Source organism: Mesoplodon densirostris, chromosome 2, assembly GCF_025265405.1.
Source record: "Mesoplodon densirostris isolate mMesDen1 chromosome 2, mMesDen1 primary haplotype, whole genome shotgun sequence".
NCBI classification, from domain to species: Eukaryota; Metazoa; Chordata; class Mammalia; order Artiodactyla; family Ziphiidae; genus Mesoplodon; species Mesoplodon densirostris.
This window is the reverse complement of record NC_082662.1, coordinates 39,785,495-39,804,491: the sequence shown is the minus strand read 5'-3', so window position 1 is coordinate 39,804,491 and position 18,997 is coordinate 39,785,495. Positions and strand designations below refer to the sequence as shown.

Below are 18,997 nucleotides of genomic sequence, written 5' to 3'. Positions count from 1 at the left end.
AATCTGTTTTCCTCAACCTGTTTTAACCCATGTCATCCTTTGGATATACACAAAATGTTTCCTCCCTCCTAAATTTATTTGAAACTGTGGGGTAAGTTTCTTCACCATTCTGCCCCTCAGTTTCCTCATCTGTTAAATGGAGGTACTGTACTACCTCACTGGTTACTGAGAATTAAATGAGTTAATTTTAGTAAAGTATTTAGAACAGTGCCTGACATATAGCAAGGGCTATATAAAATAATAGAATAAAATAATGTGACTAAAAATGAGCCATAGCAATAGCAATTTTATTAGGGAAAACATTTTTATTTTGATCCTGAGAGCTACATATTTTTCACTTGGCTCTGGTGACATCAATACGAGTATTGAGTCAGCTTGTATGCCATAACCTTTGTAGCCAAGATGGTGTGGAAAAAAACATCTTGTGGGTGGCAAACCAGTTTTTGAAAACCAGACATGCAGAAAAGCACATGCCCCCCTTCTCAAGAAGCATCAGTAGGACATCATTACATATTTACCTCGTACTTCACAGAGGGTATAGTCTTGGTAGGTTGTGTATAAATCAAATCTTAACATAAATCTATCTTATTTAAAGAACTCATCTGGGGAACCATTCTGCAAAGTGAGGATGGCTTTTGTAAAATCAGTATACCTTTGAGGGACATTCAGAATTTTGACTAGAGGTAGACAGCACTTCTTTGTGTCTAAAACAAATCTACCCTCCCAAGGTTCCCTCAGGTGACTCTGGTCCTTCTCTCTTGGGCTGCCTGCTACTGAATCCTGATACAACCCAAAGAGGCCTCTTGCCCTTGGCTCTCTAGGACTGGAATTTTTGCAATTCCTGGCTCTACCAAGGTGAATCCCTTTGAAACCAGAAGGTGTGGGACCATTGTCCTCAGTGACTCTGATGTCACTATGCTGACAGTCTGGATATTCAGCTACCAAGCTCTGTGGCTTCTGCTCAAGCTGGCGACAACCTGCTTACAACTTCCTTCACAAACAGGGGCACCTAAGAGAGACAGAGCCCACAGTTCTAGCGGACGCCCTCATCTGGTTCTGTAAGTTGGGTGAACACACGGGTAGGGTTCAAACTCAGTATCTAACGAGTCTGGCAGACTGTCAGAATGAGCACATGTACAAAGGAAGGTCCTAACTCATTTCTCGGCCTTCCTCAAACACTTTAGGCCCCAGTATTATTCTGTGCCTTTGAACACACTTCCCTTGGCCTCTAATGTCCGATGTTCCTCCAAAATCTTCACCCCAACCCTGCAAAACACACTGCCTGGTAAACTTCTATTGATCCTTCAAGACCCAATTCAGAGGCCTCAGGTGCCAGATGGCAGATGATGCACACGTATTTTGCAGATGAAGCACATGCATTTACCTTCTTCATTAAAATAACAGAAGAACATATTTTTAAACGAATAACAACAACAAAAAGAATAACAGAGGCATTATTGGTAAACAAACAAACCCCCCAAAAAGTAAGATTCTTAGAAGATAGAAAGCAGGTGATATCAAATTGAAGGAAAAGGAGAAGCAGTCTAAGACACCAGAGGGAGCCAGGGTCTTCCCCAGGAAAGACCTGGGGAAGGTCCAAGCAGGAATGGGCAGTGAGGACAGTCTTGGGAATATACAGAGTACTCTTTTGGAACTGCTGTGACTTTGGGGCTGTTCCCTGCCCACTTCAATAAATAAAATAACAGTCCAGGTTCGAGTCTGATAAAATACTCTCTAAATGAAGTGCCCCAGTTTGGGAAGGGCAACCACTAAGGGAATCAGGGCTTGCGAGGAACAGAACAAAGAGGAACTGTGTGACTCTGGTCCCCTAGAACAGACAAGGAAGGGAAAAAAGAGAAAGGGACAGTGACATTGTAGGAGTCCCAGCCTACCTGCCCACTTCTTGGTCACATTCCATCTCCTGACCAGTCAACCCTCTTGAGTCAGGGGAAAAGCCTCCTGGGAGGTAAGACCAACACAACTCAAGAAGAAAGGCATACCACCAGCCACCTTTCTTGACTAATAGTTTGTTCATTCATCCATTTATCTCATCAGATGCAGAGGGATTGAATTCATCATACCCCTCAGTTCACAGGACATTATCATCATTAATCCATCCAAGCCCCTCTCATATATTATCTGTTTATTTTTTCATTTTATTTTTTTTGCGGTATGTGGGCCTCTCACTGTTGTGGCCTCTCCCGTTGTGGAGCACAGGCTCCGGATGCGCAGTCTCAGCAGCCATGGCTCATGGGCCCAGCCGCTCCGCGGCATGTGGGATCTTCCCGGATCGGGGCACAAACCCATGTGCCCCGCATCGGCAGGCAGACTCTCAACCACTGCGCCACCAGGGGAGCCCTGTCTATTTTTTATCTTTGTTCCCCAATTTTATCCTCCCTCCACCCATAAGCAACTCATAATTTGTTTAATGCCTATCTTTTTCTTTGTATATGATCTTTTAAAATGTGTTGTTTTCTATGCATATAGCTTTGAGATATAACTGGTGTACAATAAACTGCACATATTTAAAGTATACAGTGTCATGAGTTTTTTACATATGTATATACATGTAAAATCATTACCACCATCAAGACATCTATCATCCCCAAAAGTTTCCTCATGGTCCTGTGTAATCTAGCCTTCCCTAGGCAACCACTCATGTGCTGTCACTATAGATTGGTTTGCATCTGATATTTTCTATTCTATTCTCTTTTGTTAAAAATATACATAAAATAGATAAGCAACAAGGATTTACTGTATAGTACAGGAAACTATATTCAATATCTTATAATAACCTATAACGAAAAATAATCAAAAAAAGTATTATGTACATATGTGTGTATATATATATATATATATCTGAATCACTTTGCTGTATACGTGAAACTAACACAATGTCATAAATCAACTATATTTTGATTTAAAAATATCAATAAGAAAACAATAAGGAGCTGATCCATGCTCGCTGGATAGGTCAAAAGAGACCAAGGTAGGGACTTCCCTGGCGGTCCAGTAGTTAGGACTCCATGCTTTCACTGCTGAGGGCCTGGGTTCAATCCCTGGTGGGGGAACTAAGTTCCCGCAAGCCGTGCAGCCAAAAAAAAAAAAAAGAGACAGAGAGAGAGAGAGAGAGACCAAGTTATACTTCAGTAACAACACAAACTCTCAGAGGCTGAACACGGCAGTTGTTTTTCACTCTCGCCCCGTGTCTAATGCAGGTCCACAGGGGGTTCTGCTCAACAAAGTCACTTGGGCACTCAGGCTGATGTAAGTTCCATCTCAACATATGCTTCCATGGTCACTGTGGTGGGAATGACGTGGCAAACCTGATGTTCACTCTCAACCCTTCCATCCAGAAATGTGGAAGAAAGACACCATTTCTACTAATATTTCATAAAGCAAGTCACATAGCCATGCCCAACTACAGAGGGAGTGGAGAAGGCAACCCTTCTGAGGAAGAGGAGTAACCTTTCCTTCAGGAAGAGGAGTAACTAGCTATCTCTGAAAAATCCTATGCCTACCATATGCACAGAATTGATTCCATGACCACGAATGAATTATGGTTGTGAACCACAGTCCAGAAAGCACTAGTTTAAAGGTTTTCTATTGATCTGCAATCTGGCTCACTACAACTTTCTTCTACTGACCCCAGCTCTACTGACTCTGGAGACACTCAAAACACACCTGCACGCCCTGCCTCAGAACAGTCCTATTTAGATACAGGCATCTCTCATTCTCTCTCTCTTCTCTCTCTCTCATTCTCTCTTTCTCTCTCTCTCTCTCTCTCTCTCTCTCTCTCTCTCTCTCTCTCTCTTTTTCAGCAACAGAGACATCAGCGGTTTAACTGATAGAGGGAGCTTGCATGTCTGTGCAAGGTCCTGGAGCAAAACCCCTCTGCAGCGGGGCTGGACTTGGCAGGCCCAGACTTGGTGGCAGTCTTCACTCCCAGGGGTAGGTGTAGGTTACCAGTTATAGGGGGAATTGATGTTAGGTTGGCTTATTTGTTACCAGGGAAACCAGCAGAAGGGCACACCTCTCACTACCCCTATGATAAGCTATCATGGTGGCTAAAGTTAGAACAATCATTAACTAGGGCCTGGGGCAAGCATGTAGGAAGGTCAGTCAGATGAGTAGGGTGCAGGTGAAGCAGGCACTGGTCGAGCAGGGAATGTATAGAGAGCAAGAGAACAGCTGTCTCCTGGCTTAATGCTCCCAGTTCTTCTTCCCAGGATGGAACTTTCAGTTTCCTTTCCATCCTGGTCACCCTCCCAGGTACACCTGACTTTGCCAGTGTGCCTCCTAGTGGGTCACCTCAAACTTCAGTCTGAACAGCAGGGAATTCAGCAGGTCCCTTTACCCAGACAGGGGAGGGCTGAGGAAGCTTAAGTATTGGACTGACCTTCAGAGCATTTTCTGTTGAATCAGTTATTTAACTTCCTCATTCAGCAAATACTATTGATAACCATACTCCCAGTGGGAGGCCCATGGAAATCTGATCAGGTCACTTTCCAGCTTAAAACTCCTGCATTGGCTTCCAATTACTCCAAGTACTCACTCCTTCAGAGCCTGCCAGCCCTGGTGCAGTTGACTTCCGCTTGTTCTCTGACCTCATATTTCACAAGCGTCCCCTTCTCTCTGCATTGCAACATACTAAACCTCTTTCAGGTCCCGGAATATATCTCTCCAGCCTCAGGAGCTTCTGTCACACAGTCTGTTATCTCTGCTGCAGGACAGCCCTCACACACACACAACCTCCTCCTCTGCCTCACTAATCTACCTCCTCCTCATCCCCAGGTCTGTTTGAACATGTCTTCCTCAAGGCTACATTAGGTCTCCCAGGTATACGCACTGTACACTTCTCTCAGTACTTTGCTCACTTGTAATTTAGTTGTAATTCATCTGTAATTTCTTATCTTTCTTGCCCACTAGATTGTACATCCCTTGAGAACAAAGACCTTGTCCATTCTGATCACCCCTCTCTCTAGTATCTTGGATGAGGCCTAGCACATATGAGATACTCAGTGTGTATTCATGCCTTTTATGTACCAAACACATTGGCGCTGGGGGGTTAAAGATGCAAGATACTAGCTTCCTGCCCCGAATAATTCTCAGTTTGGGGATGGGGTGAGGAGAGAAAGCACACAAGGGAAGTGTTATATTCATAATATATACAGAGGGCTGGGGAAGCACAGAAAAGGGAACTCAGTCTCCTTTAGAAAATCAGAGAAAGCTTCCTGGAGGGGGTGGAAATCTGGGCTAGCACAATCAGAGAGAAAACGGCATTTAGACAGAGAAGACAATGTGTCATGATACAGAGGCACCAGGGGACAGGTTATGCTTGGGATACACAAAGAACTTGTGAGAGAAGGGAGCATTGGGGGATAGCAGAGATAGAATCAACAACCAGGAGCCAGGGCAGAGTTTGGACTTGATCCTGCAGGCAATGCAGAGAGAACAAAGGATTGTAAGCAGGTAAATGGCAGTCAGATTTGGGTTTTCCACACGTGTCAATTATTTGTTGCTGTGTAACAAACCACCCCCAAAACTCAGCGGTTTAAAAACAACCATTTTATTTACTCATGATTCTGGGAATCAGCAAGCTAAGCTAGTCTTGACTGGAGTCACTCATGCAGTTTGGGTCGTTTAACCACTTAATTGAGGTTAGAAGGTCTTAGCTTGGTGTCCATCACATGTCTCCAGCAGCTAGCCTGGGCTTCTTCACATGGCAGTAGAAAAGTTCCAAGGTGAGATTGAAAGCTGCAAGGCCTCTTGAGGCCTAAGCTTAGAATTTACACAACATTCATTCCACCAAATTTAACGGGTCAAAGCAAATCATACAGTCAGCCCAGATTCAAGGGGTGAGAGGAAAGAGACACTGTGTCTTGGTGAAGGAAGTAGCAAAGCCATAATGCATTGGGACAGGATGTAAAGTTTAAAATTTATAATACCAAGTATTAGCAAGGATGTGAAGCAAAGTACTCTATCTTTGGATTGAATCTCCATGATCTGTGTGGGGAATCTTGGCTGTGGGAGAGCTCAGATCTTTTTTATGCTACTCTGGCCATGTAGTCAAGCCACACACATGTAACCAGTTAGGCCAGCTGTAAACCGTCAGTAAAGAAAGTGACCTTGGGAGTCAGGGGAGCTTCAGATTTAAATAGCACATTAGAAATACCAATGCCCCGGGCTTCCCTGGTGGCGCAGTGGTTGAGAGTCTGCCTGCCGATGCAGGGGACACGGGTTTGTGCCCCAGTCCGGGAAGATCCCACATGCTGCGGAGAGGCTGCACCCATAAGCCATGGCTGCAGAGCCTGTGCGTCTGGAGCCTGTGCTCCGCAACGGGAGAGGCCACAACAGTGAGAGGCTCGCATACCGCAAAAAAAAACAAAAACAAAAAGAAATACCAATGCCCTTACCTTGGCCAAGAGTGAAAAAACAGACATCCAGATAAAGACACAGCCTTTGCAATCCAGCTGTAAATCAACTCTCTCTTCCATAATGTGAAATTCTAGAATAGGCAAAACTATAGTGACAGAAAGCAGATTAGTGATTACCTGGGACCAGGAGTGGGAGAAGGGGATTAAGTGCAAAGGAGCACAAGGAAACTTTTTAGAAGATGGAATTATTTTCTATATTTTGATGGTGATGATGGCTATACTACTATAATGAATTATCAAAATTCATTTAAATGGTACATTTAAAATTAATAAATTATATCGTATGTAAATAATAACAAAAAAGAATAAAGTTTTATTTTTAAAGGGCATCATGCTACATTTAATCTTTGGGACTAAACTTTTCATTTAATATATTTTTGCTAAAAATCATTCATATTGTTATGTGTTATTGTAGCTCATTTGTTTTGACACCTGTATAATATTCCATTGTGTGAATATTCCATTTTATTTGTCCACTCTCATGGGCATTTGGGTTTGCTTTTGTGACCAGGGTTGCTATGAACATTCTTTTTTTTCTAATTTTTTTTTTTTAGTTTTTTAAAATTTATTTATTTTTGGCTGTGTTGGGTCTTTGCTGCTGCGCACAGGCTTTCTCTAGTTGCAGCAAGTGGGGGCCACTCTTCATTGCGGTGCGCGGGCTTCTCATTGCGGGGGCTTCTCTTGTTAGAGCATGGGCTCAAGGCATGTGGGCTTCAGTAGTTGTAGCATGTGGGCTCAGTAGTTGTGGCTCACAGGCTCTAGAGCACACAGGAGCCACTGGAGCCACTAGACCTCTTCCCAGCCACATTTGGGAAGCAGTGCTGTTGACAGCAGGAGGAATGGCTGGAATTATTCAGCTCAAGAGAGCTTTCTCAAAGTAAGTAAGCATATTATTATGCACTGGCTTAACATTTTAGTTACTTGTTCCTTAAATTAGATCACGGGATACATGGAGAAACTTGGTAGGCCTGTTTAAGCCCTTCGGCTGCTCAAGACTTATCATGCAGAACTCACCTCAAGTGTGAGACGGGCTCTGTAACCAGAGGCCTGTAACCAGGCTGAGGTCCTGTGCTTTGGGTACCTGGGTACAAAAGTAACTAACACTACTTGCACTGACGTGAGGCCCCCCAACTACAGTCCCAGCTCCATGTAGCTTGAACAATTTTATTGGCTAAATGCTTCTTCCCAAGTTTACAGCTTAAAGAGTGGCCCTGCTCACTGGTTCCTCCTCCTAAGCCCCTAATGGGGCAGGAACCTTTAGCACAGGCTCAGAGATGGGGAGTAGGGGTTGGAAGTGGGGTGTAATAAGTGAGTTAGAAACGTGCTGATGCTCCACAATTGGACAGCAGGACAGAAAAACTCTTACTTCCTACTGCTGAAAACTGTCTACAGAAAGACATGAATGGGATGGAGATAGGCCAGAGGGCATCTCTGCCACTGGTCTCCACAAGAGTACACCCTTTGTCTTCCTACAACAGGACTTCAGGAACAGGGTGATGCTATGTCATTCTACACATTTTGCAAAAGTACATAGGCCCAAAATTGGCCATGAGGTTTGGGATTACCAGCTCCCCAACCTGGCAGGATGGGAAGAAAGAAAATGTGTCCATGAAAAGCTTTCGGAAGTGAGTCAGGTCTTCCACATGAACCTTGATGCTGTATTGATTGGCCAGGAGCTCAATGGTGCCTTGCACCACATACTCATTCTGTAAGTGTGAGAGTGAGCAGGTGGAATAGACAACGTGGCCTCCTGGTTTGGTGGCAAGGAGTCCAGCCCTGTAACCAGAAAGAGAGAGTAGCAGTGACTAGTGAGCTTCCCAGAAGTAGAAGCGCATCAGAAGAAGCTGGAAGCATAGTATTGTGGGATGGGTAGCTGTGTTAGCCTCTGAAGTGCCTTCCACACTGACACCACCTGAAAGTTGTTCTCAAAGCTGAGAGCAACCCAACCTTACTCCATGGGCTCTCCTCCAAAAGTCCTCTTGAAATGGTCCCCTGATCTTTGACTCTGGTTGTAAACCAAACCCTGATGCTGCCTATGGACTGAGTCCCTACCCCAGCTCTACAGAGCCTTAACCTCAGTAACTATTTTTCAAAATTGTGCTACTCACTGACATGGAGACTAGCATAGAGGTAAAAGTGAATCTGTGCAGCCCATCCTGCTATGCATGTCCTACCACACAGTCTTTTCTTTTTTTTGAATTTTATTTATTTTTTATATAGAAGGTTCTTATTAGTTATCTATTTTATACATATTAGCGTATATATGTCAATCCCAGTCTCCCAATTCATCCCATCACCACCACCACCCTCCCCGTCGCTTTCCCCACTTGGTGTCTGTACGTTTGTTCTACATCTGTGTCTCTATTTCTGCCTTGCAAACCAGTTCACCTGTGCCATTTTTCTAGATTCCACACATATGAGTTAATATATGCATATATTGTTTTTCTCTTTCTGACTTAATTCATTCTGTATGACAGTCTCTAGGTCCATCTATGTCTCTACAAATGACCCTTTCAATCCTTTTTATGGCTAATACTCCACTGTATATATATGTATCACATCTTCTTTATCCATTCATCTGTCAGCATTTAGGTTGCTTCCATGACCTGGCTATTGTAAACAGTGCTGCAATGAACACTGGGGTGCATGTGTCTTTTTGAATTATGGTTTTCTCTGGGTGTATGCCCAGCAGTGGGATTGCTGGGTCATATGGTAATTCTATTTTTAGTTTTTAAATGAACGTCCATACTGTTCTCCATAGTGGCTGTATCAGTTTACATTCCCACCAACAGTGCAGGAGGGTTCCCTTTTCTCCACACCCTCTCCAACATTTGCTGTTTGTAGATTTTCTAATGATGCCCATTCTGACCGGTGTGAGGTGATACCTCACTGCAGTTTTGATTTGCATTTCTCTAACAATTAGTGATGTGGAGCAGCTTTTCATGTGTCTCTTGGCCATCTGTATGTCTTCTTTGAAGAAATTTCTATTTAGGTCTTCTGCCCATTTTTTGATTGGGTTGTTTTTTTAACATTGAACTGCATGAGCTGTTTATATATTTTGGAGATTAATCCTTTGTCTGTTGATTCATTTGCAAATATCTTCTCCAATTCTGAGAGCTGTCTTTTCATTTTGTTTATAGTTTCCTTTGCTGTGCAAAAGCTTTTAAGTTTCATTAGGTCCCATTTGTTTATTTTTGGTTTTATTTTCATTACTCTAGGAGGTGGGTCAAAAAAGATCTTGCTGTGATTTATGTCAAAGAGTGTTCTTCCTATGTTTCCCTCTAAGAGTTTTATAGTGTCTGGCCTTACACTTAAGTCTTTAATTGATTTTGAGTTTATTTTTGTATATGGTGTTAGGGAGTGTTCTAATTTCATTCTTTTACATGTAGCTGTCCAGTTTTCCCAGCACCACTTATTGAAGACACTGTCCTTTCTCCATTGTATATCCTTGCCTCCTTTGTCATAGATTAGTTGACCATAGGTGCATGGGTTTATCTCTGGGCTTTCTATCCTATTCCATTGATCTATATTTCTGCTTTTGTGCCAGTACCATATTCTCTTGATTACTGTAGCTTTGTAGTATAGTCTGGAGTCAGGGAGTCTGATTCCTCCAGCTCCACTTTTTTCCCTCAAGAAAAAAGATTGCTTTGGCTATTCAGGGTCTTTTGTGTCTCCATACAAATTTTAAGATTTTTTTGTTCTAGTTCTGTAAAAAATGCCATTGGTAATTTGATAGGGATTGCATTGAATCTGTAGATTGCTTTCGGTAGTATAGTCATTTTCACAATATTGACTCTTCCAATCCAAGAACATGGTATATCTCTCCTTGTGTCATCTTTGGTTTGTTTCATCAGTGTCTTATAGTTTTCTGAGTACAGGTCTTCTATCTCCTTAGGTAGGTTTATTCCTAGGTATTTTATTCTTTTTGTTGCAATGGTGAATGGGATTTTTTCTTTAATTTCTCCTTCTGATCTTTCGTTGTTAGTGTATAGGAATGCAAGAGATTTCTGTGCATTAATTTTGTATCCTGCAACTTTACCAGATTCATTGATTAGCTCTAGTAGTTTTCTGGTGGCATCTTTAGGATGATCTATGTATAGTATCATGTCATCTGCAAACAGTGACAGTTTTATTTCTTCTTTTCCAATTTGTATTCCTTTATTTCTTTTTCTTCTCTGATTGCTGTGGCTAGGACTTCCAAAACTATGTTGAATAATAGTGGTGAGAGTGGACATCCTTGTCTTGTTCCTGATCTTAGTGGGAAGGCTTTCAGTTTTTCACCATTGAGAATGATGTTGGCTGTGGGTTTGTGGTATATGGCCTTTATTATGTTGAGGTAGGTTCCCCCTATGCCCACTTTCTGGAGAGTTTTTATCATAAATGCATGTTGAATTTTGTCAAAAGCTTTATCTGCATCTATGGAGATGATCATATGGTTTTTCTTCTTCAATTTGTTAATATGGTGTATCACATTGATCGATTTGTGTATATTGAAGAATCCTTGCATCCCTGGGATAAATCCCACTTGATCATGGTGTATGATCCTTTTAATGTGTTGTTGGATTCTGTTTGCTAGTATTTTGTTGAGGATTTTTGCATCTATATTCGTCAGTGATATTGGTCTGTAATTTACTTTTTTGGTAGTATCTTTGTCTGGTTTTGGTATCAGGGTGATTGTGGCCTTGTAGAATGAGTTTGGGAGTGTTCCTTCCTCTGCAATTTTTTGGAAGAGTTTGAGAAGGAGGGCTGTTAGCTCTTCTCTAAATGTTTGATAGAATTCACCTGTGAAGCCATCTGGTCCTCGAATTTTTTTAATTAATTAATTTTATTTTATTTATTGTTTTTGCTGCATTGGGTCTTCGTTGCTGCACATGGGCTTTCTCTAGTTGTGGCAAGTGGGGGCTACTCTTCATTGCAGTGCACAGGCTTCTCATTATGGTGGCTTCTCTTGTTGCGGAGCACAGGCTTTAGGCGCGCAGGCTTCAGTAGTTGTGGTGCACGGGCTTAGTTGCTCTGCAGCATGTGGGATCTTCCCAGACCAGGGCTTGAACTCATGTCCCCTGCACTGGCAGGCAGATTCTTAACCACTGCGCCACCAGGGAAGTCCCTGTTGGAGGATTCTAAATCACAGTTTCAATTTCATTACTTGTGATTGGTCTGTTCATGTTTTCTATTTCTTCCTGGTTCAGTCTTGGAAGGTTATACCTTTCTAAGAATTTGTTCATTTCTTCCAGGTTGTCCATTTTATTGTCACAGAGTTGCTTGTAGTAGTCTCTTAGGATGCTTTGTATTTCTGCATGTCTGTTGTAACTTCTCCTTTTTCATTTCTAATTTTATTGATTTGAGTCCTCTCCCTCTTTTTCTTGATGAGTCTGGCTAATGGTTTATCAATTTTGTTTATCTCCTCAAAGAACCAGCTTTTAGTTTTATTGATCTTTGCTATTGTTTTCTTTGTTTCTGTTTCATTTATTTCTGCTCTGATCTTTATGATTTCTTTCCTTCTACTAAACTTGGGTTTTGTTTGTTCTTCTTTCTCTAGTTCCTTTAGGTGTAAGGTTACAGTGTTTATTTGAGACTTTTCTTGTTTCTTGAGGTAGGATTGTGCTGCTATAAACTTCCTTCTTAGAAGTGCTTTTGCTGCATCCCACAGGTTTGGATCGTCATGTTTTCATTGTCATTTGTCTCTAGGTATTTTTTAATTTCCTCTTTGATTTCTTCAGTGATCTCTTGGTTATTTAGTAACATATTGTTTAGCCTCCATGTGTTTGTGTTTTTTACAGGTTTTTTCCCTGTAATTTATTTCTAATCTCATAGTGTTGTGGTTGGAAAAGATGCTTGATTCAATTTTCTTAAATTTACCAAGGCTTGATTTGTGACCCAAGATGTCATCTATCATGGAGAATGTTCCGTGTGCCCTTGAGAAGAAAGTGTAATCTGCTGTTTATGGATGGAGTGTCCTATAAATATCAATTAAATCTATCTGGTTTACTGTGTCATTTAAAGCTATGTTTCCCTATTAATTTACTGTCTGGATGATCTGTCCATTGGTGTAAGTGAGGTGTTAAAGTCCCCCACTATTATTGTGTTACTGTTGATTTCTTCTTTTATAGCTGTTAGTACTTGCCTTATGTTTTTTGGTTTTTTTTTTTTGCGGTATGCCGGCCTCTCACTATTGTGGCCTCTCCCGTTGCGGAGCAAAGGCTCCGGACGCAGAGGTTCAGCAGCCATGGCTCACGGGCCGAGGTGCCCCGCGGCATGTGGGATCTTCCCGGACCGGGGCACGGACCCGTGTCCCCTGCATCGGCAGGCAGACTCTCAACCACTGCGCCACCAGGGAAGCCCTTGCCTTATGTACTGAGGTGCTCCTAGGTTGGGTGCATATATATTTATAATTGTTATATCATCTTCTTGGATTGATCCCTTGATCATTATGTAGTGTCCTTCCTTGTCTCGTAACATTCTTTATTTTAAAGTCTATTTTATCTGATATGAGTATTGCTACTCCAGCTTTCTTTTGATTTCCATTTGCATGAAATATCTTTTTCCATCCCCTCACTTTCAATCTGTATGTGTCCCTAGGTCTGAAGTGGGTCTCTTGTAGACAGCATATATGTGGGTCTTGTCTTTGTATCCATTCAGTGAGCCTGTGTCTTTTGGTTGGAGCATTTAATCCATTCACATTTAAGGTAATTATCGATATGTATGTTCCTATTACCATTTTCTTTATTATTCTGGGTTTGTTCTTGTAGGTCCTTTTCTTCTCCTGTATCTCCCACTTAGAGAAGTTTCTTTAGCATTTGTTGTAGAACTGGTTTGGTGGTGCTGAATTCTCTTAGCTTTTGCTCGTCTGTAAAGCGTTTGATTTCTCCATCAAATCTGAATGAGATCCTTGCCAGGTAGAGTAATCTTGGTTGTAGGTTCTTCCCTTTCATCACTTTAAATATATCATGCCACTCCCTTCTGGCTTGTAGAGTTTCTGCTTAGAAATTAGCTTAGAAATTTCTGCTTAGAAATTAGGGAGTTCCTTTGTATGTTATTTGTCGTTTTCCCCTTGTTGCCTTCAATAATTTTTCTTTGTCTTTAATTTTTGTCAATTTGATTACTATGTATCTTGGCATGTTTCTCCTTGGCTTTATCCTGCCTGGGACTCTCTGTGCTGCCTGCACTTGGGTGGCTATTTCCTTTCCCATATTAGGGAACTTTTCAACTATTATCTCTTCAAATATTTTCTCGGGTCCTTTGTCTCTCTCTACTCCTTCTGGGACCCCTATAATGCGAATGTTGGTGCGTTTAATGTTATCCTGGAGGTCTCTTAGGCTGTCTTCATTTCTTTTCATTCTTTTTTCTTTATCATGTTCTGTGGCAATGAATTTCACCATTCTGTCCTCCAGATCACTTATCTGTTCTTCTGCCTCAGTTATTCTGCTATTGATTTCTTCTAGTGTATTTTTCATTTCAGTTATTGTATTGTTCACCTCTGTTTGTTTGTTCTTTAATTCTGCTAGGTCTTCTTTTTTTTTTTTTTTTCTTTTTGCGGTATGCAGGCCTCTCACTGTTGTGGCCTCTCCCGTTGCGGAGCACAGGCTCCGGACGCGCAGGCCCAGCGGCCATGGCTCACGGGCCCAGCCGCTCCGCAGCATATGGGATCCTCCCAGACCGGGGCACGAACCCGTATCCCCTGCATCGGCAGGCGGACTCTCAACCACTGCGCCACCAGGGAGGCCCTCTGCTAGGTCTTTATTAAACATTTCTTTCATCTTCTCAATCTTTGCCTCCATTCTTTTTCTGAGGTCCTGGATCATCTTCACTATCATTATTCTGAATTCTTTTTCTGGAAGGTTGTTTATCTCCACTTCATTTAGCTGTTTTTCTGGGATTTTATCTTGTTCCTTCATCTGGTACGTAGTCCTCTACCTTTTCATTTTGTCTATGTTTCTGTGAATGTGGTTTTCCTTCCACAGGCTGCAGGAATGTAGTTCTTCTTGCTTCTGCTGTCTGCCCTCTGGCCGATGAGGCTATCTAAGAGGCTTGTGCAAGCTTTCTGATGGGAAGGATTGGTGGTGGGTAGAGCTGGGTGTTGCTCTGGTGGGCAGAGCTCAGTAAAACTTTAATCAGCTTGTCTGCTGATGGGTGGGGCTGAGCTCCCTCCCTGTTGGTTTTTTGGCCTGAGGTGACCAGCACTGGAGCCTAGAGGCTTCTTGGTGGGGCTAATGGTGGGCTCCGGGAGGGCTCATGCCAAGGAGTACATCCCAGAACTTCTGCTGCCAGTGTCTTTGTCCCTGCCACTTCTGCAGGAGACCTTCCAACACTAGCAGGTAGGTCTGGTTCAGTCTCCTATGGGGTCACTGCTCCTTCCCCCTGGGTCCTGATGCGCACACTACTTTGTGTGTGTCCTCCAAGAGTGCAGTCTGTTTCCCCCAGTCCTGTCAAAGTTCTTCAATCAAATCCCACTAGCCTTCAAAGTCTGATTCTCTGGGAATTCCTCCTCCCACTGCCAGATCCGCAGGTTGGGAAGCCTGACGTAGGGCTCAGAACCTTCACTCCAGTTTGAGAGTCACCCACCCAGCGGTTAGGGGATTTGATTTTATTGTGATTGCGCCCCTCCTACCACCTCATTGTGGCTTCTCCTTTGTCTTTGGATGTGGGGTATCTCTTTTGTTGAGTTCCAGTGTCTTCCTGTTGATGACTGTTCATCAGTTAGCTGTGATTCTGATGCTCTCGCAAGAGGAAGTGAGCGCACGTCCTTCTACTACGCCATCTTTTTTTTTGGCAGTACGCGGGCCTCTCATTGTTGTGGCCCCTCCCATTGCGGAGCACAGGCTCCGGACGCGCAGGCTCAGCAGCCATGGCTCACGGGCCCAGCCGCTCCGGGGCATGTGGGATCTTCCCGGACCGGGGCACGAACCCGTGTCCCCTGCATCAGCAGGCGGACTCTCAATCACTGCGCCACCAGGGAAGCCCTACTACGCCATCTTGAACCAATCTCCACATAGAGTCTTTATGTCCCAGAGAAAGACCATCCAATGATGACTGTCTCCTCCAGGCAGATTCCCAGCCAGAAGACCCTTCTACGGGTAATGGTTTTGGCAACAGCTTCTAGACCCCAAGCCCCCCAGGTGACCAGACCCCCCCACAGCACTCTGGCCCAAAGTCCTGAGTTTCTGTAAATCTATTACTCACGCAAGAAGCTGCACCTGCAACATAGGCAACATCTGCCGCTCCTTCTTCCTTGAACGCTGAAAGATGTTGTTCTCCTCCTCATGAAGGGAGTGGCGGTCTGTCGTACAGGGCACATCCACCAGCACCTGCCCAGGAGTGTTAAAGGGTAAAGTATTAGGGCTCCTTACAGGCTCCTCTTCCTCAGGCCAGGGGTATTTTAGGCCCCTAACCTGGAGGGTTCTGCAGAGTGCTCCCCTGGCCCATCCCCCCACTGCAGAGCATCTGACAAAACTTCTCACTTTAACCTGGTAGACAATTGTGAAATAATCAGTGGGAAAATAGTACATCTAAGTATACTCATGGCTGGTCAAAAACCAAAACCAACATACAAAAAACTGAATTAAAAAAAATTTAAAAAAAAACTGAATTAAGTAATTGATATCAACCTAAAAAGAAGTCTTCGGTGCTTCAGGGCTCTGTCCTTGACTCTGTCCCTAGCTATTTGAATGAAAACATCCAATTTACAGATGATATAATACCCAAAGGATAGCTAATATATTGAATAACAGGATCAGGATTCAAAATTATCTTATGCTAAAACAATGTCATATCCAATATGGAAAAGTTTTAAAGTGAGAGATGGAAAGTCATTCATTCATTGAGGAATTCCTCAGTGGTCCAGTGGTTAGGACTCCATGCCTCCACTGCTGAGGGCCTGGGTTCGATGCCTGACCAGGGAACAAAGATCCCACAAGCTGCACAATGTGGCCAAAGATAAATAAATAAATAAAGGTATTCTTTTATTTACTAAGAGCCTACTCTGCGATGGGCACTAAAGACCAAAACAAACAAACAAACAAACAAAAAAAAAAAAACCTACCCACCCCCGCAAAAAAACAGTCCTGTATTTACACTTCAAAAAGTAAAATCACGACTTCCCTAGTGGTGCAGTAGACAAGAATCCACCTGCCAGTGCAGGGGACATGGGTTCCAGCCCTGGTCTGGGAAGATCCCACATGCCGCAGGGCAAATAAGCCTGTGTGCCACAACTACTGAGCCTGCGCTCTAGAGCCTGCGAGCCACAACTACTGAAGCCCACATGCCTAGAGCACATGCTCTACAACAAGAGAAGACACCGCAATGAGAAGCATGTGCATCGCAATGAAGAGTAGCCCCCACTTGCCGCAAGTAGAGAAAGCCTGCGTGCAGCAATGAAGACCCAATGCAGCTAAAAAATAAATTAAATAAAATTTATTTAAAAAAAGAAGTAATATCATTTGTGGAAAAGATCTATAAATTTTCAGTCAAGCAGAAATTCCGAGTAAATTAGTAATGACCCAGTGTTCAATATTCTGATGTACTCCTAGGCTGAATGAATTGAATGAATTGATACAATGTATACAGAGTAAGAGAAATAATGACTACCTTGTATTCTAGTCAGGTCATATCTCAAGAAATGTGATGCGGCTAGCGTCCACAGGAAAAATAGACATTAACTAAATAGGAATGCTCAGAGAAGGGCATAGGAATGCTCAGAGAGGGACACTGGGATGTTTAGAAACCACACAATAGCAGAAATTAATACCTTCTGTTTCCAGGAACGTAGATATCTATCTTGAAACGCTTGTGATACAAAATATCTAAACATAAAATATATTTTTAAGGGCTTCCCTGGTGGCGCAGTGGTTGAGAGTCTGCCTGCCGATGCAGGGGATGCGGGTTCGGGCCCCGGTCCAGGAAGATCCCACATGCTGCGGAGCTGCTGGGCCCGTGAGCCATGGCCGCTGAGCCTGTGCATCTGGAGCCTGTGCTCCGCAACGGGAGAGGCCACACAGTGAGAGGCCCGCGTACCGCAAAAAAAAAAAAAAATTAAAGGGAAACAAGCCTCCTTGAGCAAGCGTTAGCAGAAACAACCACCAGTAGAATTAAACCCCCAAAGAGTTTTCATATTGAAATTATCTAATGTAGAATTAAAATATAAACCTTCCTGGGACTTCCCTGGTGGCACAGTGGTTAAGAATCCACCTGCCAATGCAGGGGACATGGGTTCGAACCCTGATCTGGGAAGATCCCACATGCCACGGAGCAACTCAGCCCGGGCACCACAACTAATGAGCCTGCGCTCTAGAGTTCGTGAGCCACAACTACTGAAGCCCATGTGCTTAGAGCCCATGCTCTGCAACAAGAGAAGCCACCGCAATGAGAGGTCCGCGCACCACAACCAAGAGTAGCCCCCACTCGCACCAACTAGAGAAAGCTCATGCACAGCAACGAAGACCCAATGCAGCCACAATTAATTAATTTATTTATTTATTTAAAAATATACATATATATAAACCTTCCTAAATAAAGTAAGTAAAACAAACACTGTAAATAATTTGACAGAGCCAAAACCAAATATATCGTGACAATTGTTTTAAAAGAATAAAATTTGCAGATTGGTTCACAAAGCAAAACCCAACTCTATGCAGTATATAAGAGACATCTAAAAGGAAGTGATTTAACAAGGCTAAATATAAAGAGATGGGTAAAGGTATAACTGCAACACCTATAAAAAGAAAGCTGTGAGTGGGGAGGCAGGTAGGTATCTTGCCATGAAAATGCAGAGCTCTGGCACTCCAGCTGATGGCCAGGTAGAGTTGGGGGAGAGATAGAGTTACCAAGAGTGTATGGAGCCCTGAGATAGTATTCTTCTTTGCATCTAAAGTGCTTCACCCTTGCCTAACACGTAGTATGTGTTACTATGTTATAGTATGCACAACTATTTGTTCAACAAATAAATTAACAAAGACATCTTCAGGACATTAAAGCTGTTTTCAAATGTCTGAAGCACTTTGATGTGAAATGGGAGGCAGCTCACTGTTCTAAAAGGCATAGCTAGGACCGATGAATGGAAATAATAAACATAATAAGGATTGTGATGATGACAATATTATTAAATGCTTTCTATATACCAGGAGCTATGCTAAATGCATTCTTATTTAACCTTCACCTATGTGATAGGCACTACTATTATCCTTATTTTACAGATGAAGAGACTAAAGCTTAAACTGAAAGGTTAACTTACCCAAACTTCTCTGGCTGATAAGTGATAGAGCCAGGACACCGATCCAAGCAGTATGACTCTAGAATCCCTGTACTCAACCATATACCATAAAATCTACACATCTTAATTCAATAAGAGGAAGAATTTTCTAACAGCAGAGGTGTTCAACCACCAAACCTCAGTGAGCCCCTGTCAATGAAAGTGTGAAAGCACAGGCTGAATAACAATGATAGCTACTACCTGCCTAATCTTCACGGCCAGTTGATGTACTAAGCACTTTCCCTGGATATGCTCATTATGAATCCTCATAATAATCTTACATAGCAGTATTTCCTATTTTACAAATGAAGAGGCT

The 18,997-nt window shown here is 42.8% G+C and overlaps 1 protein-coding gene across 1 annotated transcript in view; it reads right to left on the bottom strand.

Annotated features, from left to right (window-relative positions):
• Window positions 1–5,553: 5,553 nt before the first annotated feature.
• NSUN4 (NOP2/Sun RNA methyltransferase 4) overlaps window positions 5,554–18,997 on the bottom strand; it is a 30,399-nt gene continuing 16,955 nt past the window's right edge. The window contains exons 6-7 of the mRNA XM_060089758.1: window positions 15,618–15,742; window positions 5,554–8,213 (exon numbers count right to left, since the gene is read on the bottom strand). Coding sequence (XP_059945741.1) covers window positions 7,937–8,213; window positions 15,618–15,742 — 402 coding nt within the window. The 3' untranslated portion in view covers window positions 5,554–7,936. The remainder of the gene's footprint in view (window positions 8,214–15,617; window positions 15,743–18,997) is intronic.